Source organism: Aquarana catesbeiana, linkage group LG12 (assembly GCF_042186555.1).
Source record: "Aquarana catesbeiana isolate 2022-GZ linkage group LG12, ASM4218655v1, whole genome shotgun sequence".
In the NCBI taxonomy this organism is placed as follows: Eukaryota; Metazoa; Chordata; class Amphibia; order Anura; family Ranidae; genus Aquarana; species Aquarana catesbeiana.
The window spans coordinates 21,370,434-21,394,767 of record NC_133335.1 but is presented as its reverse complement, the minus strand read 5'-3'; the positions used below and the strand labels follow the sequence as shown (position 1 = coordinate 21,394,767).

The 24,334-nt window shown below is 46.1% G+C and overlaps 2 protein-coding genes across 3 annotated transcripts in view; one reads left to right on the top strand and one right to left on the bottom strand.

Moving 5' to 3' along the window:
- LOC141113975 (fibronectin type III domain-containing protein 11-like) lies at positions 1–22,610 on the bottom strand. The gene is made up of 2 exons (XM_073607367.1): positions 21,084–22,610; positions 1–979 (listed from the first exon to the last, which is right to left on the bottom strand). The coding sequence occupies exon 2, from the start codon at positions 956–958 to the stop codon at positions 26–28; it is 933 nt and encodes a 310-aa protein (XP_073463468.1). The 5' UTR covers positions 959–979; positions 21,084–22,610; the 3' UTR covers positions 1–25.
- The window catches only part of HELZ2 (helicase with zinc finger 2), a 70,742-nt gene continuing 66,443 nt past the window's right edge, over positions 20,036–24,334 (top strand). For both annotated transcript variants that reach the window (XR_012236839.1, XM_073607366.1), the window contains exon 1: positions 20,036–20,227. The gene's annotated coding sequence lies outside the window, so the exon portion shown is untranslated. The remainder of the gene's footprint in view (positions 20,228–24,334) is intronic.

Sequence of the window (24,334 nt, the reverse complement as noted above, 5' to 3'; positions counted from 1 at the left end):
CTCTCAGTTACTTTTATTTATATTTTTACGTTGTGTCACATTCTGTTTTGTAGTCACCTATTGCGTTAAGCTGTGGGGCAGGATGTTCCCAGGATGCCCTTGTACTCAGTGTAATGACATCATGCCACTCATCGTACACTAGGTTGCTCGCCTTGGTCCTCTGGATGGAAAACTCATATGTCTTATCTGGGAGAAGGATGTAGATCTTGAAGGTGCTGTCCTCCACAATGAATTCACCACTGTGTGCTACTTCATTTGCTGGTACATTTATTTGTTGAAAGCGCAGTTCAAAACTATCTGTCAGATGTCGCTGTCCAGAAACATGCCAGCTCAGATGAGCCCAATTGTCAAAAGCCGCTGACCCAAATCGATCAAAAATGACTGGCCCTTTCGTTTTCAAGAACAGCCTTAAGAAGGGAAGGTGGCGGGCTGCAGTTGAGGATATGAGTTGGTGTTTAATGTGCAGTGGCCCAGGCACTAACATGTTCCTGAAATCATTTACGATTTGTTTTAGCTCTGACAGATATTGACTGAAGGTCTCCTGCTTTGTCAGAGAGAATTCTCCTTCGTTTGACTGGACCATCTCCACCAGTTCTGTTCGGCTTTTCTTCATCTCTTCCAAGTATTTCTGCAGGAGAAACAGCTGCAGCTTGGTCTGGTCTGTACCCATTTCTTTGATATGTTTGTATCTCTGAGGGTCTACTAGAAGCATTGTGTTAATGTATTCTGGACCAACTAATGTTTTTGGGGGCAGAATGCTGATGAAAAAAGAACTTTTCCTGAGCAGATCCAGCCAACCTTCTAAATCTTTGAGCGTGGCCACGCACAGGTGATCGTCTATGAGCTTCAGGCAGGCCTTCCGGCAGTTGAAAACGGCAGGCGGTTCTCCTTCATCCTGTTCTGTTTCGACAGATATCACACTGCTTGACGTGTCATTGTTGCTTGTAGCTTCAGCCATTTACTTTGAGGATCTGTAACCCTATTCAAGATAAAGACAAGACATATTGGCAAGCAGACTCTTATAAAAAAAAAGAATTGGTACTTTGGGGGTTAAAGAATTTCTTTGGTTTTGGAGACAAGTAGGAAGCTAGGCAAAGTAGGCATTTCCTATTTTTTCCATGAAGGTTTTAGTGTATTCTGCAAGAATGGCATTTAAGCAGAACTAAACCCTTTTCATCGACATTAACTATTTTTAATCCCTATGCTGCTAGCCCTAGTAATTAGACAGGAAGGTATAATATATTTGTTTTAAAAACTTTTTTTTTTTTTTATACATTTCTTGAGTTGGTTCTTGGCCTGGGCCAAAATGATGTCATACATCCCAGGAGTCTTCATGGCATTTTTTTTCTATTATGAGGAAGAGGGGCTTTCTTAGCTAAGCACATCCTCCTGCCTGCATGCCTGAACTAAGGGCAGATAGATTCCAAGAGGTAATTGCTACATGAATCATCTGCCCTTACTCTAGATGGCTACGGCTAGTAATGCTAGGGGGGGGGGGGGTGTTTCACATCAATTTCTCAACAACATAAAGCATGGAGACATGGATGAATGGATGGAGTTTGCTTTGCATAATAAAAATTTACTAAATCGTGTTTTGGTTTTTGGTGCACAGGTACAGTTTAGTTCCGCTTTAAAGTGTATGTCCAGCTAGAGTGGGGTAGGGTTAGAACACCTAACACCTGTTTTTGTTTTTTCTTTATAAGATCCCTTTCACACTGGAGGCGTTTTTTCAGGCGCTTTAGCGCTAAAAATAGGGCCTGGAAAGCGCCTGAAAACTGCCTCATCTGCAGTCCCAGTGTGAAAGCCCGAGTGCTTTCACACTGGGGCGCTGCGCTGGCAGGACGTCAAAAAAAGTCCTGCAAGCAGCTTCTTTGAGGCGCTTTAGGAGCGGTGTATACACCGCTCCTAAAGCGCCCCTGCCCATTGAAATCAATGGGCAGCGCCACCAAAGCGCCTCGGCAGAGGTGCTTTTTGGGCACTTTTAACCCTTTATTCGGCCGCTAGCGGGGGGTTAAAAGCGCACGCTAGCGGCCGAAAAGCGCTTCTAAAACTACGGTAAAATGCAGCTAAAACTAGCGGCGCTTTTCCACCGACGCCCCCCCCGCGCTGTCAGTGTAAAAGGGCTCTAACATAAAAATGAAAAAGGATACAGACAAGGTACTTTGGAAACAATAGTTATGAGCAAAGCAGGTAGATACAAAGATGGTAGTTACAGGACATCAAAATCTCCAATAGAGTGTTTAATACAATCTCTGTACATTTGTTAGGATAATCCAAGCAATCCCAAGAAATAAACCAGAAAATTGGAGAAGGAATATAGAGATAGGGAAGGTTGCAATTAAGGTAGAAGAGGTAAGGTGGGTTGGGGAAGTGTGAAGTAAGGGTTATAAGCAGAGATGAGCTCAGAATTGTTCTGAGAGGAGTCTGACCTTCCCAAGCTATCCTGCCGGGAAGCTGTCAAAGCCAGTGTATACACACCACTACATTCACCAATGTATACACACCACTACATTCACCAATGTATACACACCACTACGTTCACCAATGTATACACACCACTACGTTCACCAATGTATACACACCACTACGTTCACCAATGTATACACACCACTACGTTCACCAATGTATACACACCACTACGTTCACCAATGTATACACACCACTACATTCACCAATGTATACACACCACTACGTTCACCAATGTATACACACCACTACATTCACCAATGTATACACACCACTACATTCACCAATGTATACACACCACTACGTTCACCAATGTATACACACCACTACGTTCACCGATGTATACACACCACTACGTTCACCGATGTATACACACCACTATGTTCACCAATGTATACACACCACTACGTTCACCAATGTATACACACCACTACGTTCACCAATGTATACACACCACTACGTTCACCAATGTTTTCACACCACTACGTTCACCGATGTATACACACCACTACGTTCACCGATGTATACACACCACTACGTTCACCGATGTATACACACCACTACGTTCACCAATGTATACACACCACTACGTTCACCGATGTATACACACCACTACGTTCACCAATGTATACACACCACTACGTTCACCGATGTATACACACCACTACGTTCACCGATGTATACACACCACTACGTTCACCGATGTTTTCACACCACTACGTTCACCGATGTATACACACCACTACGTTCACCGATGTATACACACCACTACGTTCACCAATGTATACACACCACTACGTTCACCAATGTATACACACCACTACGTTCACCAATGTATACACACCACTACGTTCACCAATGTATACACACCACTACGTTCACCAATGTTTTCACACCACTACGTTCACCGATGTATACACACCACTACGTTCACCAATGTATACACACCACTACATTCACCAATGTATACACACCACTACGTTCACCAATGTATACACACCACTACGTTCACCAATGTATACACACCACTACGTTCACCGATGTATACACACCACTACGTTCACCGATGTATACACACCACTACGTTCACCGATGTATACACACCACTACGTTCACCAATGTATACACACCACTACATTCACCAATGTATACACACCACTACGTTCACCAATGTATACACACCACTACGTATATGTAAATGGCCTATACCTATAGCAAGGTCTTTCTTTCAACTAGTCAGAGCTGCATAGTTTGTTTTTTATTTATAGATGCCCCTTATCTGCATAGGCAGTTTTGTGGCAAAGGTGAACTATCCCTTTAAAGTGATATTAAAGGTATTTTTTTAAAAATAACAAACATGTTATACTTTTTTTTGTTATGCAATGGCTTGGCACAGAGCAGCCTCGATCCTCCTCCTCCTGGGTCTTCCGCCGGAGCTCCTGGCTCCTCCTCTTTTCCAAGTGCCCCCCCCCCGAGCACCGCTGTGTGTGTGTCCAAAAGACACACAGAATGTGTCTCGGCCCCTGCTCCCACTCCTTCCTCACTGGCAGTGATTGACAGCAGCAAGAACCACTGGCTCCCGCCACTGTCTCTTAGCCAATGAGGAGGCAGAGACCCTGGAGAGCAGCTGCTCTTGTGCACGTCGCTGGATCGCGATCGACCATGAGTAAGTATTGGGGGGCTGCAGGGGGAGCTGCATATGAAAGGTCTTTTATGTTCATGCATAGAATGCATGAAGGTATAAAAAAACATTCAACCTATAGAATCATTTTAAGCTGCAAATGGCAGCAGATGGGGATGTACAGTATACATGCCTCACAATGCTTTGCGTCCGCAGCAAAAACGACCAAACATCTAGCGATAGGTGGGCGGCAAACATGATGAAGACAACCCATTGGGGCGAACGGGGAAACGCTGCTTGCAATGCATGTGGTTGCATGTTTGTCAGAAAAATGGGGTCAAAACAGGCAGCAAGGAAGCGTTACATTGCCTGCTCCCTGTCTATCAATCACCTCTGAAAGGTGATCGGAACGCAGATCTAAAGCTACCCTTGAGGCTTTCTGTAATAACCTCTGTGAATGCACTACAAACTACCAACAGGCAGCAGTTAGAAAAACCAGTTATGTAGCCACTACTTACCTGCCATTTTGTCCTAACGATGTAAACCTATAAGGGCCTGTGTCAATGGCATCAATTTGGGACACCGACAGGCGCGTTTTACCTGCAGTTGACCTCCTTAAGCCTAGTTTTACATTGCCTCGGGTTAGAAACGCACACAATTTCAACCCGGCAATGCAGTCCGACATCGGGGGGGGGGGGGGGGGGGGGCGTTTTAATAGACATCTGTACAGGTTCTTGCACAGATGTCTATTGAAATCGCACCCAAAGTCGCCAAAAGTAGTGCAGGAACCAGGGGCGTTGCTAGGTCTACAAAAGATCTGGGGCTAGAGCCCATAGCGGTCCCCAGAGATCCTCCCCCTTAAAATCAGGGTCCCCATAGAGCCTCCCCCTTAAAATCAGGGTCCCCAGAGAGCCTCCCCCTTGCATCAGGGCCCCCAGAGAACCCCCCCCCACTTACATCAGGGTCCCCAGAGAGCCTCCCCTCCCCTTGGGGACCCCTGCAGAGACTCGGGGCTATGGGCCCCAGATTCGGGGCTATAGCCCGAAAAGCCACCCCCTAGCGACGCCACTGGCAGTAACTACTTCTGGGAATCGGTGCAGCGTTGCCGGCAATAGCAGCCGATTTGGCATGCGATTTGACATGCCTGACACCATTATGTCAAAAACCTGTCTGACACCAAAAGCGGGGGGTTAAAAGCGCCCCCGCTAGCGCCTGAAAAGCACCGTTAAAACTACGGTAAAGCGCCACTAAAACTTACCGCTGGCGCAGAGCGGTACCAGTGTGAAAGGACTCTAAACAGGGGCGGACTGACCATTGAGCCACTCGGGCACTGCCCGACGGCCCTGGGCCACTAGGAGGCCCCATCAGGGTTGCCAGCCTCAGTAAAACCAGGGACATGTATGTATAAATCTGTGTTTTTTTTACATCTGTCTGTGTATACTGTGTGTACATGTATGTGTATACTGTGTGATTGTATACTGTGTGTGTGTATACTGTGTGGCCCCATAATCTCTGATTGCCTGGGGGCCCCATAATCTCCTATTGCCCGGGGGCCCCATGAGCTATCAGTCCGCCCCTGGCTCTAAATACCCAGAAATAGGCAAAATTGGTTAAAACGCACCAATGTAAGGAGCAGCACAACCATCCGTGTCACAGAGGCAGTCCTAACTGACTTGCTTTCAACTGCCTAATCTTGAAGGTGTGAGGTCAGGCCTCTGATTGGTAGCAACTGTCACCAGGGCAACCAAAGCCAGCATCCATCTTGGTAGAACTTATCCCCAGAGTACCAAGTGTAAGCATCCATGTAAATAAAGCTGGACTGGGTTGGGGTGGAACAATATACATCTTCGGTGACTATAAAAAGGCTGAATAGTCCAATAATCCCTTTATACAGATGCTGATTCTGTCAAACTTATGAATCATTTTGTCTTTGATAAGGCTTCATTCACACTTGTGCTTCTTTTGGACATCAAAGTCACATATCAAGTCGCAGCCCATTCTTTTCAATGGCACCCATTCAAAACAATGCAACTTAAAGTTGTAGCCACTTTGAAAAGGTTTCGGAGAAAAAAACTGTGCTGGAGAAACAACTTAAAAAAAAAATTAAAAAAATGCAACTCAAAAGTGAAATACACAACAAACAAGTAAAAAGCAAAAAAAAGGAAGTTGCGCTATGTAGCTCATAGCGCAACTTCCTTTTTTTGCTTTTGACTTTGAAAAGGTGCCTGCACTACTTGTGCGACTTTTAATGTGACTTTGGTCCTAAAGAATATAAAGTCAGATCAAAATGGCATCGAAATTGTGCTCCGAAGTCGCACTGGAAATTGTGTGACTTTGATCCTGTAAAAGGACAATGGTGACTGGTTCTCTTTCAAGTAAAGCTTCTTGAGAGAACACGAAGGCTGCCATAGCTGACCTGCAATTGCTGCCTGGGTATTCTGATGCACGGGCTTTTAATGGTTTCAGAGTTGGATTCACAAATTTAGAAGCTCTGCCCACCTATTAATCAAATTATTGAAGCAAAGAGGGACAGCATGGCCTGGGCTGCTGATAAGGCAGTACGGCCAACCCTCCTGTAGTGGGCCTGGACCCCATCAGTTCTAAAGGGGGGACCTGGGCACCTGCTGTCTTATTGCAGACACTCATCCTCTTCTGCCTCCCCCTGCAGCACTGCCAGCTTCTCCTCCTCCTTCTCCTCCTCTCCCTCCCTCCCTCTTCAAGGTTCTCCTTCCATCTGCTGTCCAGGCCCCCCCTTTTTTTGCTCCTTTCCCCCAATACTGCCGACTTCCCTTCTCTCCTGCCGGCAGCTGCTGCAGGCACACAAGGGGATGTTTCAGTATGGAGAGCGGGGGAAGGGCCCGTAAATATGTAATTTACTGGCCCCTTCTTTTTTCTGAATGAATACAGTAAGCGATTGGTACCAATCACTCCTGTGTCCATTCATAACTGAAGCATAGTCAATTGTGTTTACTATGCTTCAGTTTGTGAATGAGTAGGAAGCCTCAGAGGGCTTCCTATTCATTCACCTGTGCAGCTGAGGCTACAGAGAAAAGGGCTGATAAATCAGTCCCTTTCGGCCAGGGAGGGGCCTGTCAGGTAGGCTGTATTGGGCCCCGTGATTTCTAACAGGGTTGTAGGCAGGTGACACGTCCTCCCTGTTCGCTTCCTCATTGGGTGCCAAGTGTGGGTCACATAGGAGGCCTGCCCCAGGGTGGGTTCTTCTGGGCTACGCTAGGCAGCTTGCACAGGGTCACTTGCCTTACACATGGGGTACCTTTACTTGAGCCCTGCTCACCAACTGGAACAGATGACTTAACTTTAGTTAACTCCCATGATGTTAATGTACACCAGGGATATGCAATTAGCGGACCTCCAGCTGTTGGAAAACAAAAAGTCCCATCATGCCTCTGCCTGTGGATGTCATGCTTGTGGCTGTCAGAGTCTTGCTATGCCTCATGGGACTTGTAGTTCTGCAACAACTGGAGGTCTTCTAATTGCATATCGCTGATGTACACCATTACTGTCACTTGTTGCATTAACCACCGCTTACTTAAACCCCCCTCCTATCCAGACCAATTTTCAGCTTTCAGCGCTGATGCACTTTGAATGACAATTGCGCGGTCATGCTACACTGTACCCAAATGAAATTTTTATCGTTTTTTCCCCACAAATAGAGCTTTTTTTTGGTGGTATTTGATCACCTCTGCGGTTTTTATTTTTTGTTAAATTTTTTTTAAATATTTTGTTATAAAATTTTGCAAACAGGTCATTTTTCTCCTTCATTGATGTACGCTGATGAGGCGGCACTGATGGGCACCGATAGGTGGCAATGATGGGCACTGATGGGTGGCAGTGATGGGCACTGATGGGTGGCAATAATGGGCACTAATCGGTTACACTGATAGGCAGCACTGCTCGGTGGCACTGATTGGCACCATTGGTGGGCATTGATAGGTGGCACTTGTGGGCATTGATAGGTGGCAATCATGGGCATTGATAGGTGGCACTGGTGGGCACTGTGGGCACTGGCAGGTGGCAATGGCAGGTGCCAGTCTCTTCCTAACATCCCTAATCCCTAACTCGGGCTTGGTAGCTGCCACAGCATACCTGCACACAGGACAGAGTCCGTTATGGCAGCATTCCAGATTTGGTGCCTTCAGGCAATTTTTAGCTCTCACCGGTCTCGTACTCTGTAGAAGGCTCCTTATCCATAGGGGCTTCGGCTTCAGGAGTAGGCTATATGGACGGACTCCGTTGAAGGCAAAATGTCTTGTATTATGCACACCCCATCATCAACAACATGTCTCTCTCTGGACCGGACCCCTGTCCATTTTTAGAGAGCACGGGATCAGTGGGTTTGACCCAAGAAAGCCCACCAAGGAAGACCCAGGAAGCAAATTAAAGTGGTTGTAAAGCCTTAAGATTTTTCACCTTAATGTACTTTATGCATTAGTCCAATGAGGAGAGCGACAGTGGCTGGAGCCACTGCGCCCGTGCACATCACTGGATCGAATCGTGCTCAGGTAAGAAAAAAGGGCCCCCCCCCCTTTTTCTTACCTGAGCCCGATCCAATCCAGTGATGTGCATGGGCGCAGTGGCTCCAGCCACTGTCGCTCTCCTCATTGGACTAATGCATAAAGTACATTAAGGTGATTAGCAGCTGTCAATCAAAAGCTGTAACACGGGGGGGGGGGGGGGGCAGGGCCAAGTCACGCTGTCTGTGTCAATGGATGCAGCAGTTGGACCCAGGAGCAAGCCTGCAAGGGTGCCCCCATGGAAAGTGGCTTTTCCGTGGGGGCACCCAATGAAGAGGAGGGGCCTGAAGCACCATCAGGAGATCCCAGAAGAGGAGGATTGGGGCTGCTCTTTGTAAAACCATTACACAGAGCAGGTAAGTATAGGCATGTTTGTTTTGTTTTTTTTTTTTAATTAAAGTGATTGAAAGGATCGTTTTTTTTTTTAAATAACAAACATATCATACCTCCACTGTGCAGCTCGTTTTGCACAGAGTGGCGCCCCGAACGTCCTCTTCTGGGGTCCCCCCGGCGGCTCTCGCGGCTCCTCCCCACATCAGATAACCCCCTAGGAGAAGCGCTCTCCCGAGGGGGGTTTACCTTGCGTGCGCGCTCCTGAGTTCAGCATTTGCGTCCATAGACACGAATGCCGGACTCGGCCCCGCCCTCGGCGTCATTGGATTTGATTGACAGCAGCGGGGGGCCAATGGATGCGCTGCTATCAATCTATCCAATCAAGAGCCGGGAACCTGTGGAGATAGGGACAGCGCGTCCCCGCCGAAGAGATGAAGCGGCTCAGGTAAGTAAAACGGGGGGTGGGGGGGGGCTGGAGGGTTGGTGACTGCCAGGGGTTTTTTCACTATAACGCATTAATAAAAAACACCAGGGTTTACAACCCCTTTAAACGTTTATAACCACTTTAACACTAACCCTCCCAGACTAAACCTCAGCATGCTTTCATGGTCATATGGGCTTTTATAACTTTGCTAAAGGCATTAAAAAACAAAATCGTTCAGGGTTGTTAAACACAGATCTTGCCACTTTGTGCCATTAGGCTGTATTTATCATTGCCCATATATGCAGCAATGCGCTACAAAACACATCCGCTCTACTTTTTAATTATTGTAGTTGATAAAAAATGTAAAATTTTCCTTGCATGTGATTGGGTATTCTTTTCAAAGTGAAGTTTCACCTCGTTTACAAAGTTCTGGCGCAACTGCACTTGCAAAGAGCACGGCCTATTTGCCTTTATTAAATGAACCCCCAATGTATTGAAATTTGTCACAGAAGCTGATCTGTTTGCATTATATTCTTTGGCTTTGGTAGGATAGTGCCATCTAGTGGTTCTTTTGAAAACTGTCAAACGTTTACCTGCATACTTATACTGTATGGAGATAATGAGGGCGTACATTTTTGTCCTCCCGCAAATGCCTAGGTGTCCCCCCCCCCCCCCCAATACATTCTCATTGCAAAACAAGCATGCAGCTAGTGAAGTCAGAACTTCTGGTTTGCATAATTGTTCCTCATCAGTGACTCAGAAAGCATTGAAGTATTTGAAACTCTCAACCAACTTTTCTTTTTTTAATTCAACAATGACCGCCTATGTATTTTCTCATTACATTTTTGCTTTAAAGGAAACAGCAAATAAATTTGGTTGACCAAGGCCACGTGAATTACTTAACCACCTCGGCTCCAGAAGGTTTTTACCACCTTCACGACCAGGCCATTTTTTGCTATTCAGCACTGCGCTACTTTAACCGCTTCCCGACCGCTTCACGCACATATACTGCGGGAGAAGGGGCAGGTACAGGCAGAATCACGTACCTGTATGTTGCCCTTTAAGAAGCGGCTTGCCGCAAGCTCCGTGAGTGTGAGCGCGGGTCCCGCGGACTCGATGTTTGCGGGGATACCCGCAATCGTCTCACGGAGAGGAAGAATGGGGAGATGCTGATGTAAAGTGACAGGACACTGATCCCAGCTCCCTGTGATCGGGAGCGGTGATCAGTGATGTGTCACACACAGCCCCCCCCCCCCCCCACAGTTACAATCACTGTGGGGGACTGGAGGAGCACGGAGGATGTGAAGGGGGACTGGAGGAGCACGGAGGATGTGGAGGGGGACTGGAGGAGCACGGAGGATGTGAAGGGGGACTGGAGGAGCGCGGAGGATGTGAAGGGGGACTGGAGGAGCACGGAGGATGTGAAGGGGGACTAGAGGAGCACGGAGGATGTGAAGGGGGACTGGAGGAGCACGGAGGATGTGAAGGGGGACTGGAGGAGCACAGAGGATGTGAAGGGGGACTGGAGGAGCACGGAGGATGTGAAGGGGGACTGGAGGAGCACGGAGGATGTGAAGGGGGACTGGAGGAGCACGGAGGATGTGAAGGGGGACTGGAGGAGCACGGAGGATGTGAAGGGGGACTGGAGGAGCACGGAGGATGTGAAGGGGGACTGGAGGAGCACGGAGGACTGGAGGAGCACGGAGGACACTGAGGGGGGAAGGAGGACGCGGAGGGGGACTGGAGGAGCACGGAGGAGGACACAGAGAAGTACACAGGGGACAGTCAGGGATGATCAGTTCGGCGGTGGGGGGGAGTTACAAGCACCGATCTCCCTGTATAGATTTCAATAAAGTAGCTGAAAGCCGGGGGGGAAGATCCAAATCATCAAAACTGGCGAAAAGTTCCTTTGATAACCATAGCAACAGAACTATTGTGCTTTTGCCCACAATGACTTTGTAGAAAATATTCATTTTGTTTAAATGTCAATTTACTTATCTTTTTTTTTTTCTTCTTTTTACCTTATCAGTTTCTTGATTAATGAGATTCCTGGTAGCAGATGGGATGTGATCTCAGTTGTAAGAAAACTGACAGTCTGAAGGATGGAGGTGACTAATAAAGTAAGGTAACCCCCATTATATCGGGCTTATTATGGAGAGGTAGCAGTTAAAGGATCAGTACACCTAAAATTGGCATTTCAGTTATGATTGCACACTGCTGGAGTGAGTGGCCCTCTGGCTTCTTGCATGTTACCAGACCTCCAGCTGTAGGATTTCCCATATGGATTGCAAGTGACAACGGTCCTAAATCATCAAGCTGCAGTGGAACTTAAGGTATGCTAAATACTGCCCCAGGCATGCTAGGTTGACAAGTGATGATACTGACTGAGATGCTACTTTAGCATGTCTTAAGCCAAGTTTAAGGTACCTTAAGTGCTGCTTAAGCTTAATGAATCAAGTGCAGTGATCCTGCTTGTAATGGCTCAGGTAGGTGAGTGAAGCCTAATGCCGTGTACACACGGGCGAACTTTTCGGCATCAAAGGTCCGATGGACTTCCGACGGACTTTCGAGCGAACGGATTTGCCTACACACGATCACACCAAATTCTGACGGATTCGTACGTGATGACGTACACCGGACTAAAATAAGGAAGTTGATAGCCAGTAGTCAATAGCTGCCCTAGCGTCGGTTTTCGTCCGTTGGACTAACATACAGACGAGCGGATTTTTCAACCGGACTCGAGTCCGTCGGAAAGATTTGAAACATGTTTCACATCTAAAGTCCGTCTGGTTTTCGCCCGAAAAAGTCCACTGCAGGTCCGATGAAGTCCCATCGGACCAATCCGGTCGAAAAATCCGCCCATGTGTACACGGCATAAAACCTGTTGAATGTATTCTGTCTGCCGGTACGCACTCAGAACTGAAAGATCCTGCACTGACCCTTGTACAGGAGCATCCTCTATTATCTATACTGTAGCTCCAAAGTATCTCGCCAAGGGAGTTGTTTGTAGGCCCATAATGGATATTGACAGTGATCCTAAGTGGGAGTTTTTTTTAGCTTATAACGTTGTTTATTTGTTATATAGTTTTGTTTTTTGATATATTTGGCTCATTTTTCCTGTGTTTATAATGCCTGGATGTACACAGGGAACTGCCTGTATTGCTAATAACTGAACCCTGTCTGGCTATTCACTGGAAGGAGTCACTGGCTGAAAAAAACACTGAAAAACTGATCTTGTGTGTTTACCTTTGCTTTCACTGTTTATTTGAAGCCAACCTATGCCATCCATGTCAATATTCAGTTCATCAAATCACCCCTTTGTGTAAACATTGAAAAAAAAGAAGTTAAGAGACATTAGTAATACTTGTTCTTTCCTGTTTATTGAGGGACACGGGAAACCATATATTGTTGGGTTATACTGCCACCTATAGGGGGATTGGGCCCTGGAAAAATAAATGTAGGCCAGACCAGGATAGCCGCTCCTCTACCCAGCATGCTTCAGCTTTTTTGCTGGTGTCCTAGAAGAAAGAATACCCCTTCATCTGACAAAAATCTAGCCAATGTTTGCTAGCCTTTTGCTAGGCATTAAGACTCGCCAATTATCAGCCTAGCTGTGAAGTGCTGTACCTGAACCCTGCTGGACTAGATGTGTGGGTTTAGCCTGGAAGTCATCTTCAGGCACTGGGATCCACTTGTGGTTCTTTCCTGCTAATGCCAGTTTACCGCATGAGGGACTAAGCACTGTCCTCATTTGCTGGGTAGAGGGGCATGCACCTTTTTTTTGTGCCATTCAGCACAGAGGAAGCATTGTTCTGCTGCTGCTTCTGATTTGCAAAAGAGCCACGAGAAACTGATCTCTGGGGACACGTACAACAAATTTCAACGGATTTGGCAACCCTGGTTAGATTGGGGACAGAGAATTATGAGATTGGGGACAGAGAATTGTTAGCTATTATTTTAGCTCTTAAAGAATGGAGGCATCTCCTTGAAAGTACCACTGTGCCGGTCCTCATGACCACAAGAATATCACATTCTTGTCTGAGGCAAAACACTTATCTCCCAGAAGAGCGCAATGGGCTCTTTTTTAGTCAAGCCTCAATTACATAGTCTCATTTTTACCCGGTACTAAAAATGTAAGGGCTGACGCATTGTCGCAACAGTTTTCCTCCACTTCCAAGATTGAGTCAGTGCCTGTTCTTGTAATACCTCCCGATCACAGTCTGGCTACTCTATGTATCAGTCTCACTTTACCTTTGGGTGACAGAATTCTTGCCACTCAGGTCCATTCTCCTCCCGAAAAACCTGGTGACTGCTGCTTTGTCCCTGAGAATCTCCACACTGCTTTGCTCCAGACTTACCATTCTCCCAAAGTGGCTGGCCATACAGGTAAGAATCAACTTATTTGGGCTATTTCTAAGCAATTCTGTTGGCCTAGTTTTGCGCTGATGTAACCGCCTTTGTCGCCGTTTGTTCCGTGTGTGCTCAGTGTAAGACACCACAACTCCTTCCAGTGGGCCTCCTACAACCCATACCCAATGGAGAGAGGCCTTGGACACACCTGTCTATGGATTTTATTGTGGAGTTACCCAACTCCCAGGGAAACACAGTTATTCTCATGGTGGTTGACCGATTCTCGAAAATGTCACATTGTATACCACTAAAGAAGTTGCCTAAATCCAAGGAACTGGCATCCATTTTTGCTCGAGGGATATTTCGGTTACATGGGCTACCCAAGGTTATCATCTCCAATAGGGGTAGCCAGTTTTTCTCCAGGTTTTGACGAGCCTTTTGTGCACAGTTAGGAATTCAGCTTTCCTTCTCCTCTGCATATCACCCGCAGTCCAATGGGGCCGCAGAACGAGCCAACCAAGCCTTGGAGCAGTTGCTACACTGTTATATTTCCGACCACCATAACAACTGGTCAGACCTTCTACCTTGGGTGGAGTTTGCTCACAATAGTGCCATCAATACCGCTTCCCGATTGTCTCCATTCATGACGAATTATGGTTTCCAACCATCCATGTTGCCTGACTCATTTGTTCCCCAAAGGATTCCTGCATTAGAGGAGCATCTCCGTGGTCTTCATTGCACTTGGGTGCAGGTCCAAGAGTTCTTGCGACATGCCGGTGAGAAGTACAGACTCCATGTTGACCGCTGACGCCTGCCTGCGCCTTCCTACCAGGTTGGGGAGAGGGTCTGGCTGTTGTCTCGTTACCTCCTACTCCTTATTCCCTCACTGAAACTGGCACTATGGTTTATTGGGCCTTTTCGTATTCTCTGTAGGATCAATCCAGTAGCTTACGCATTAGACCTTCCTTCTAACAAGCATAATTCAAATGTTTTTCATGTCTCCTTATTAAAACCTTTGGTGTGCAACCACTTCACCAACTCGGTACCACGAGGTGCAGGTTGAGAACCATGAAGAGTATGAGATACAATCGATCATTGACTCCCGTAGGTTCCGTGGGTGCATACAGTACCTGGTTCATTAGAAGGGGTACGATCCGGAGGAACGCTCTTGGGTCTCATCCTCGGACGTACATGCTTCTGTTCTCCTCCGTGTTTTGCATTTTACCCTCAAACCTGGTGGTCCTCCAAGGGGGAGGGGTCGTTGAGGAGGGGGTACTGTCAGCGCTGGGCTCAGCTCTCCCTTCTCAGTGCTCAGGTTGCTCAGCTGTTGGGTAATTGCCAGTACTCATCGTTCCACAGTGGCTCACCTGGTGTTCATTTCCTGCTCTTGAGTCTAGCCCACAGCCACCCCCTTCAGGCTATTTAAACTGCCTGGCTCATTCATTCAGTGCCTTCGCCTTGGTCAACATATCTAGAGACTCTCTGCTGTGTTCCTGTTGAAGACTTGTCTGACTAATGTCCCTTCTGATTTCTGGTCCTGTCTGCTGCCTCCGACTATGCTGATCTCTGGCTTCCTGATTTCCTGGCTTGTTCTGACTACCCGATTTGGCTACCGAACCCTGGCTATGTTTTGACTACATTTACTATTTGTACTATTTTTACCACTTTATTAAAAGGTGTGATATTTTTTTTTACTGCATTTTCAATCACCGTCTGTTTCATGGTTCCTGACAACAATCACTTTAAATTCCCTGAATATAGGTAATTGTACCGTAAGACTATAAAATGTGCAGACTCCTAAATAAATGCCATCCCTACCAAGGTGATTTCAAACCTTTTCATAAATAGTGCAACCAACCCCTCCTATCCTTTTGCAGTTAAAGACAGGGCCATCTTAGCCTCTATTGAAATGTGCAATTTGAATGGTATTGTACATGTGATCAGCTATGACTCCAGTCATGGGACAGTATGAACACTTTGTTGAGAGCTAACAGCAAACTGGCATCTGTTACCCCTAAAGGCATACTGAATTCAACATAGACTGTGCATAAGCTATTAGGAGCCATGTAAATGTAAACATTGCAGAAAACTACATTGGTAAGAATGATTATGGGTAAAGTTATATTTATTTTATATATAATTATTTCTAACTTGAGATTTTTTTTTTAGGAGGCAGTCCAATTCAGGGTTTGGGTTCGCTACGTGAATTTAAGTGTGCCACTAATGAGCCTTTTTGTCGGAAACACATCCCCTGGTATATAACCAAAGTCTTTTCCCATGCAAATTTGCATGGTGAGGGTGTTTTTGTCAGATTGACCTTGGCAGAGAGAAATGTATAGATGTGAAACAAGGCTCTTTTTCATCGATGTGGTTAGTAAAAAAGTAAGTACTCCTAATGCTTTAAAATGCTTCTACATCTGAAATGAAAAGGCTGTGTGCACCAGACCCTTATGAAGACTGGTGCAAAGAAAGCAATAGGAAAACTGATGAAGTTGCCTATGACCAATCACACTTCTTCTTTCATTGGAAAATCCACTTGAAGCACAGCTCATGTTTGCATCAGGGATATGGTAGATAGACTAAGGCCCCAAAATGGAACTAGTGTGTCGTCAGCAGAGGCGCCCATTCAATAAAAAGGTGCTTTGAAGTGGATTCTTCAGGAAGGTTGGTATTTATTGATCATAAAATCAAGTATAAAAACACCGTCAACGCGTTTCCTGGCTCTTTAGTGGCCACTTCATCAGGAAAGGGTATACAGTACACTTTAGTGCGTGGGATCTGTGTGCATTCCTTTAGCCCAGAGTATACTGTGATAGGAAAACTGATAAAGTTGCCTAGGATGACCAATCCCACTTCTTATTTCATTGGAAAATCTCTTTGAAGCACAGCTTATGGTCCTCTCTGGCATCAGGCAAATGTGCTGCTGGTGAGGTATCAAAGATTAATGTGAAGACTGACAATTTTTTTTAAATGCTCTGAATTTAGGTGGCTGTAGCTTAAGACTGTAAAATGTGCAGCCGGAGCTACAGCGGTGACGTCATCACGCACGTTGAGGCGCTAATCAAGGCTCATTGTTAGTGAAATTCCATCTTTGATATTTGCAAATATACTTCTTGTTTTAATTAAAGCTGTTCTTAATAATTCATCATGAGAGATCTTTTTCCTCTTGCTTGTTGTTGACATAATTACGAGCAGGTGTGCTATATGGTGGATTGCTGCTGTGGGCGAAGTGAGCTCTGTTTTGACATACTGGGAAGCCATCACCCATCCATGCATCTATTCGGGTTCTCTCCCTTAAATTGTAGCCTGACCTACTTCTTTTGACGTCTGAGGATCTGGTAAGCTTGCGACTGTGGGTGTATACAAGTGGTGAAGAATCTATCCATCTGTGGGCATATCTGGGTTCCTGTATTTTCACATTTGCACCCAGTTATTGACTTTTGCACTTAGCACTTTTCATTATTTGGGACTTTTATTCAAATTGCTTTTTTCAATGCTTATATGATTTTTGTGGATCCTTCATGAACGTTGTGTTTTTATTATTTATTGTATTTTTGTTATGCACCTTTCATTTGCTGGCAGTGCAACACAATTTGGTTAATTGCGGTTTTTATTTTTTGTGTGGATATTTAGTGAGTGCAGCTGCCTGTAAGGCGAGTCGAGTTATTGCCAAAGAGCTCAATTTTGGTCTCATCTGACCACAGCGCTTTCTCCCAACCCTTCTCTGAATCATTTAGATGTTCATTGGCATGACTGTACATGTGCCTTCTCGAGGAGGGGGACTCACCGTGTTTGGAGGAAGAAATATGCTGACTATGACCCTAAGAACACCATCCCTACAGTCAAGCACGGAGGTGGAAACATTATGCTTTGGGGCATTGAGGGGCCAATGGATGGGGCCATGTATTGCAAAATTTTGGGTGAGAATCTTCTTCCCTTCCCTCAGTGCTGGGGGGATATCTGGGGTGTAGAGGGGTCAGAGTGCTGGGGGAATATCTAGGGTGTAGAGGGGCCAGAGTGCTGGGGGGATATCTGGGGTGTAGAGGGGTCAGAGTGCTGGGGGGATATCTGGGGTGTAGAGGGGTCAGAGTGCTGGGGGCGATATCGGGTGTAGAGGGGTCAGAGTGCTGGGGGATATCTGGGGTGTAGAGGGGTCAGAGTGCTGGGGGGATATCTGGGGTGTAGAGGGGTCAGAGTGCTGAGGAGATATCTGGGGTTTAGAGGGGTCAGAGTGCTGTGGGATATCTGGTGTGTAGAGGGGTCAGAGTGCTGGGGGATATCTGGGGTGTAGAGGGGTCAGAGTGCTGGGGGGATTTCTAGGGTGTAGAGGGTCCAGAGTGCTGGCGAATATCTGGGATGTAGAGGGGTAAGATTGCTGGGGGGATATCTGGGATGTAGAAGGGTCAGAGTGCTGGGGGGATATCTGGGATGTAGAGGGGTAAGATTGCTGGGGGGATATCTGGGATGTAGAAGGGTCAGAGTGCGGGGGGGATATCTGGGATGTAGAAGGGTCAGAGTGCTGGGGGGATATCTAGGGTGTAGAGGATCCAGAGTGCTGGCGGATATCTGGGATGTAGAGGGGTAAGATTGCTGGGGGAATATCTGGGGTGTAGAAGGGTCAGAGTGCTGGGGGGATATCTGGGGTGTAGAGGGGTCAGAGTGCTGGGGGGATATCTGGGGTGTAGAGGGGTCAGAGTGCTGGGGGGGATATCTGGGGTGCAGAGGGGTCAGAGTGCTGGGGTGATATCTGGGGTGTAGAGGGGTCAGAGTGCTGGGGGGGATATCTGGGATGTAGAGGGGTAAGATTGCTGGGGGGATATCTGGGGTGTAGAGGGGTCAGAGTGCTGGGGGGATATCTGGGGTGTAGAGGGGTCAGAGTGCTGGGGGGATATCTGGGGTGTAGAGGGGTCAGAGTGCTGGGGGGGATATCTGGGGTGCAGAGGGGTCAGAGTGCTGGGGTGATATCTGGGGTGTAGAGGGGTCAGAGTGCTGGGGGGATATCTGGGGTGTAGAGTGGTCAGAGTGCTGGGGGGATATCTGGGGTGCAGAGGGGTCAGAGTGCTGGGGGGGATATCTGGGGTGTAGAGGGGTCAGAGTGCTGGGGGGATATCTGTGGTGTAGAGGGGTCAGAGTGCTGGGGCGATATCTGGGATGTAGAGGGGTAAGATTGCTGGGGGATATCTGGGGTGCAGAGGGGTCAGAGTGCTGGGGGGATATCTGGGGTGTAGAGGGGTCAGAGTGCTGGGGGGATATCTGGAGTGTAGAGGCGTCAAAGTGCTGGGGGGGATATCTGTGGTGTGGAGGGGTCAGAGTGCTGGGGGGATATCTGTGGTGTGGAGGGGTCAGAGTGCTGGGGGGATATCTGTGGTGTGGAGGGGTCGGAGTGCTGGGGGGATATCTGCGGTGTAGAGGGGTCAAAGTGCTGGGGGGATATCTGCGGTGTAGAGGGGTCAGAGGTCCCAAAAGGGGAAGCTCCGCTTGTCTGCCTCCTACCTACTTGATGTCTGTTTACCTGCGCTGCCTCCATTGTAGGAGCCCCAGAGCATGACTTTGCCCAGGGGCCCATGATGCTATTAAAACGGCCCTGCTAACTACAAGTTAGTTACCTCTGTGCTTGCCAAAAAGGATTTCTCCACCAAGTACTAAGTCATGTTTTGCTTGGGGATCAAATACTTATTTTACTTTCTGAACTGCAACTCATAACTTATAACATTTGTATTGCGTTTTTTTTTTTTCTGGATTTTTGGTTGATATTCTGTCTCTATCATTTAAAATACACCTATGATAAAAAAATTATAGACCCCGCATTTCTTTGTAAGCGGGCAAATGTCCAAAAATCTGCCGGGGATCAAATAATCATTTTCCCCTATTGTATGCGCTGGTGAGACTTTAGCGCAATTACTTTTGGTTTATTACGTTTGATTATGGATTTAGCGACAATTATCGATCATTTATAAAAATATGAAGAACTGCGCTAAAGAACGTCTGAAAAATTAAAAATAAAGCAGCAATTCTATGTGCAACACAAACAATACTGAAAAAATGGTAAAAATCTCGCTTAATAAATACTGATCTACTGATCATTTATAATTTTATATATTTTTTTTTTTTTTTTTTTTTTTTTTTAGGAGGCAGCGCAATCGGTGGGTTTAGTTTGGCTACGTAAGGGGTTAATCGGCAACCGCTGTACTCCTGTGCAAATGAGGCCTTATACTTCCCTTAGCACCATCATAAACCCTGCCCATCCAGCCCTCACCCTATCCTCTCTCTGCTCTCTCTGAGCATCACTCGCCTGGCTGACAACTTGCAATGAAAGAGGTGGGGCTCTGTTGACATCAGAGCAGTAAACAGCCCTGAAAGCTACTGAGTGAAACGAAACTGTAAGAGACAGAAACTCACACAATGAGCAAAACCGGTCAAAAAGCATACACACATAGAAGAGGCAGAGAGTTTTGGATGCTGTCGTCCCCAGGCAACGCGAGCCTCCTGTCTTCTCTGGTAAGAATTCATCGTGTGATCCTTTAAATATGTGTTATTATGGGCTTTGTCGCTTTCTGCAGGAACAATACAGCGATCCTTGCGTCCCTTTACAACAGGGACAGCACCGGGTTTGACAGCTGGTCACCAGAAACTTCCCCTTTTTTTTTTTTTATATATACAGCCGTCTTAAAAGAACAATACATACGAATTACAAACTCATATTAAAACAAGTTAAAATAATAAAAAAAAAATATATATGTCAAGGGTTGTGCAGTGTGGCAAGCTATCTTTATAATTCCGAGGAAAGGTTGAAGGTCTGTTCACCTTCAAAACACCTTTTTTTCTTTTTTTTTTTACTAGCTGGGGCTAATGTTTTAACTATTTTATAATCTTTACTAATTCATTATTAAGTACCATAAGGAATCTCAAAGCTTAACTCCTGGCAAATGCCTAAATACACATAAAAAACGTATGCCGCGTACACACGAGCGGACTTTATGGCAGACTTTGCCCGGCGGACGGGATTTCGTCGGACAATTCGATCGTGTGTGGGCTCCAGCGGACTTTGTTTTCTCAAAAGTTGGACGGACTTAGATTTGAAACATGTTTTAAATCTTTCCGTCGAACTCGAGTCCGGTCGAAAAGTCCGCTCGTCTGTATGCTAGTTCGACGGACAAAAAGCCACGCTAGGGCAGCTATTGGCTACTGGCTATGAACTTCCTTGTTTTAGTCCGGTCGTACGTCATCACGTACGAATTCGACGAACTTTGGTGGATTGTGTGTAGGCAAGTCCGTTCATTCAGAAAGTCCGTCATAAAGTCCGTCATAAAGTCTGCCGTAAAGTCCGACCGTGTGTACACGGCATTACACTCACCGGCCACTTTATTAGGTTGACCTTGCTAGTACCCGGTTGGACCCCCTTTTGCCTTCATTCTTGGTGACATAGATCTAACAAGGTGTTGGAAACGTTCCTCAGAGACTTTGGTCCATAGTGACATGATGGCATCACGCAGTTTTGTCGGCTTCACAACCATGATGCAAATTTCCCATTCCACCACATCCTAAAAGTGCTTTATTGTATGAGATGTGGCGAGTGTGGAAGACATTGGAGTACAGTGACCTCATTGTCCAGTGGTGAGATGATTGGAGCTTTGTGACATGGTGGATTATCCTGCTGGAAGGAGCCATCAGAAGATGGGGACACTGTAGTCATAAAGGGATGGACATGGTCACCAACAATACTCAGGTAGGTCGTGGTGTTTAAACCTTGCTCAGTTGGTACTAAGAGGCCCAAAGTGTGCCAAGAAAATATTCCCCCCACTATTACACCACCAGCTTGAACCGGTGATACAAGGCAGGATGGATCCATGCTTTCATGTTGTTTACATCAAATTCTGACCATCTGAATGTCGCAGCTGAAATCGAGACTTACATTTTTCCAATCTTCTATAGTCTAATTTTGGAGATCCTGTGCGAATTGTAGCCTCAGTTTCCTGTTCTTAGCTGACACTAGTGGCACCCGGTGTGGTCCTCTGCAGCTATAGCCCATCTACTTCAAGGTTCAATGTGTTGCGTGTTCAGAGATGGTATTCTGCATACCTTGGATGTAACGAGAGGTTATTTGAGTTACTGTTGCCTTTCTGTCATCCCCAACCAGTCTGCCCATTCTCCTCTGACATCAACAAGCCATTTTCCTCCACACAACTGTCGCTCACTGGATATTTCCTCTTTTTCCGACTATTCTCTGTAAACCCGAGAGATGGTTGTGTGTGACAATCCCAGTAGATCAGCAGTTTTTGAAATACTCAGACCAGCACATCTGGCACCAACAACCATGCCACGTTCAAAGTCACTTAACCACTTCCGGACCGCCGCACGCCGATATATGTCCTCACTTTGAGGACGGATATCGTTGTTATTGCAGCAGCTAGCTGCCATAACCCCGGTATCACCATGTTTGGCTGGCGGTCCAGTACAAGATAAAAGTGGTTTCTGTGGCAGATCACTTTAATCGGTGGCGGGAGATGGCCCCCCCCCCTCGCCATGCTCCCATGCCCTCCACCGCTTACCGGAGCCGTCGGCAGCGGCGGAGGAGATCAGATCCTTTTCCTAGCCTGACATGGAGACAAGTGAGGGGAAGATGGCCTCCGCCCGTCTCCATGACACTTCAGGGCGGAAGCGACGTCAAAATGTCACTTCCGCCCACAGCTCTTAAAGGGCCATTTTTTTTTCAGTTTTTTAAATGACAATTTTTTTTTTTTAATTGCATTTAAGTGTGAATATGGGATCTGAGGTCTTTTTGACCCCAGATCTCATATTTAAGAGGTCCTGTCATGCTTTTTTCTATTACAAGGGATGTCTACATCCAGTGACACAATTTTTTTTTTAAACAGTGTAAAAATAAAAAATAAAAGGTAAAATAAATAATAAAAAAAAAAAATTTAAACGCGTCCCGTCCCGCCGAGCTCACGTGCAGAAGCGAACGCATACGTGAGTAGCGCCCGCATATGAAAACGGTGTTCAAAACAAAAAAGTGAGGTATTGCCGCGATCGGTACAGCGAGAGCAATAATTCTAGCCCTAAACCTCCTCTGTAACTCAAAACATGCAACCTGTAGAATTTTTTAAACGTCGCCTATGGAGATTTTTAAGGGTAAAAGTTTGTCGCCATTCCACGAGCGGGCGCAGTTTTGAAGCGTGACATGTTGGGTATCAATTTACTAGGCGTAACATTATCTTTCACAATATGAAAAAAAATTGGGCTAACTTTACTGTTGTCTTATTTTTAATTAAAAAAATAAGTGCGCTTGTAAGACCGCTGCGCAAATACGGTGTGACAGAAAGTATTGCAACGACCGCCATTTTATTCTCTAGGGTTTTAGAAAAAAAATGTATCATGTTTGGGGGTTCTAAGTCATTTTCTAGCAAAAAAAAACATTTTTTTAACTTGTAAACAACACATCTAAAAAAAAGAGGCCCGGTCCTTAAGTGGTTAAATCTCCTTTCTTCCCCATTCTGATGCTCAGTTTGAACTTCAGCAAGTCGTCTTCGCCACATCTAGATGCATAAATGCATTGAGTTGCTGCCATGTGATTGGCTGATTAGTAATTTGTGTTACCAAGCAGTTGAACAGGTGTACCTAATATAGTGGCCGGTGAGTGTATATGGATGCTGTTTTACCGAACAAAAGATTTGTATTTTTGTCCATCCAGTACTGGGATTTGTTCAGCTACATAGCACACCCCTGTGTTTTTTTTTTTTTTTTTTTTGCTGTAGGTAAAAAGGACCTCCCCCCTCCCTTCCCACATTCCTAATCTGTGAACCTTTATACATGAATAGGGGAGAAAGAAAACAATCACACCGTATCCTGTGACTTTTTCTTCATACTTTCCTATTGTGCTGCCTGGGTTCCCCATTGGCACACTGCCATTTAAAAAAAGTCATGAGACGATGATGTCATGCATGATGATGTCCTGCCATAAAACTGTGCAGACACGGCACCACCGCCTTCAAGAAAACTAGGAGGTGGAAGGGAAAAAATTGCAAGTAAAAAAAAAAAAAAGAAAGGGGGGGTCCACTTTGGGTTAAACTTACAGGTCTTGTCCCTTTCCTAGTCTGTGACTGAACAGTGAAAGGAGAAGTAGCAGACTGATAAGCTCATCTCTCTGTTACTTTGCTTTCTCCTTCTATCAGCATGCTCCTTATTGGAACATTTATTTATTTATTTATTTCAGGTACTTATATAGCGCCGTCAATTTACGCAGTGCTTTACATATACATTGTACATTCACATCAGTCCCTACCCTCAAGGAGCTTACAATCTAAGGTCCCTAACTCACATTCATACATACTAGGGACAATTTAGACAGGATCCAATTAGCCTACCAGCATGTCTTTGGAGTGTGGGAGGAAACCGGAGTACCCGGAGGAAACCCACGCAGGCACAGGGAGAACATGCAAACTCCAAGCAGGTAGTGTCGTGGTTGGGATTCGAACCAGTGACCCTTCTTACTGCTAGGCGAGAGTGCTACCACTACACCACTGTGGAACATAAGGGCAACAGCACGCCTGACTGTTTTCTTTTCCTAGTCTGAGCTCTACTGGTACAGGTTTCAATTAATTAGCA

What these genes read in the sequence shown, in the direction of transcription:
- LOC141113975 (XM_073607367.1), bottom strand. Translation starts at nt 958, where the DNA reads ATGGCTGAAGCTACAAGCAACAATGACACGTCAAGCAGTGTGATATCT.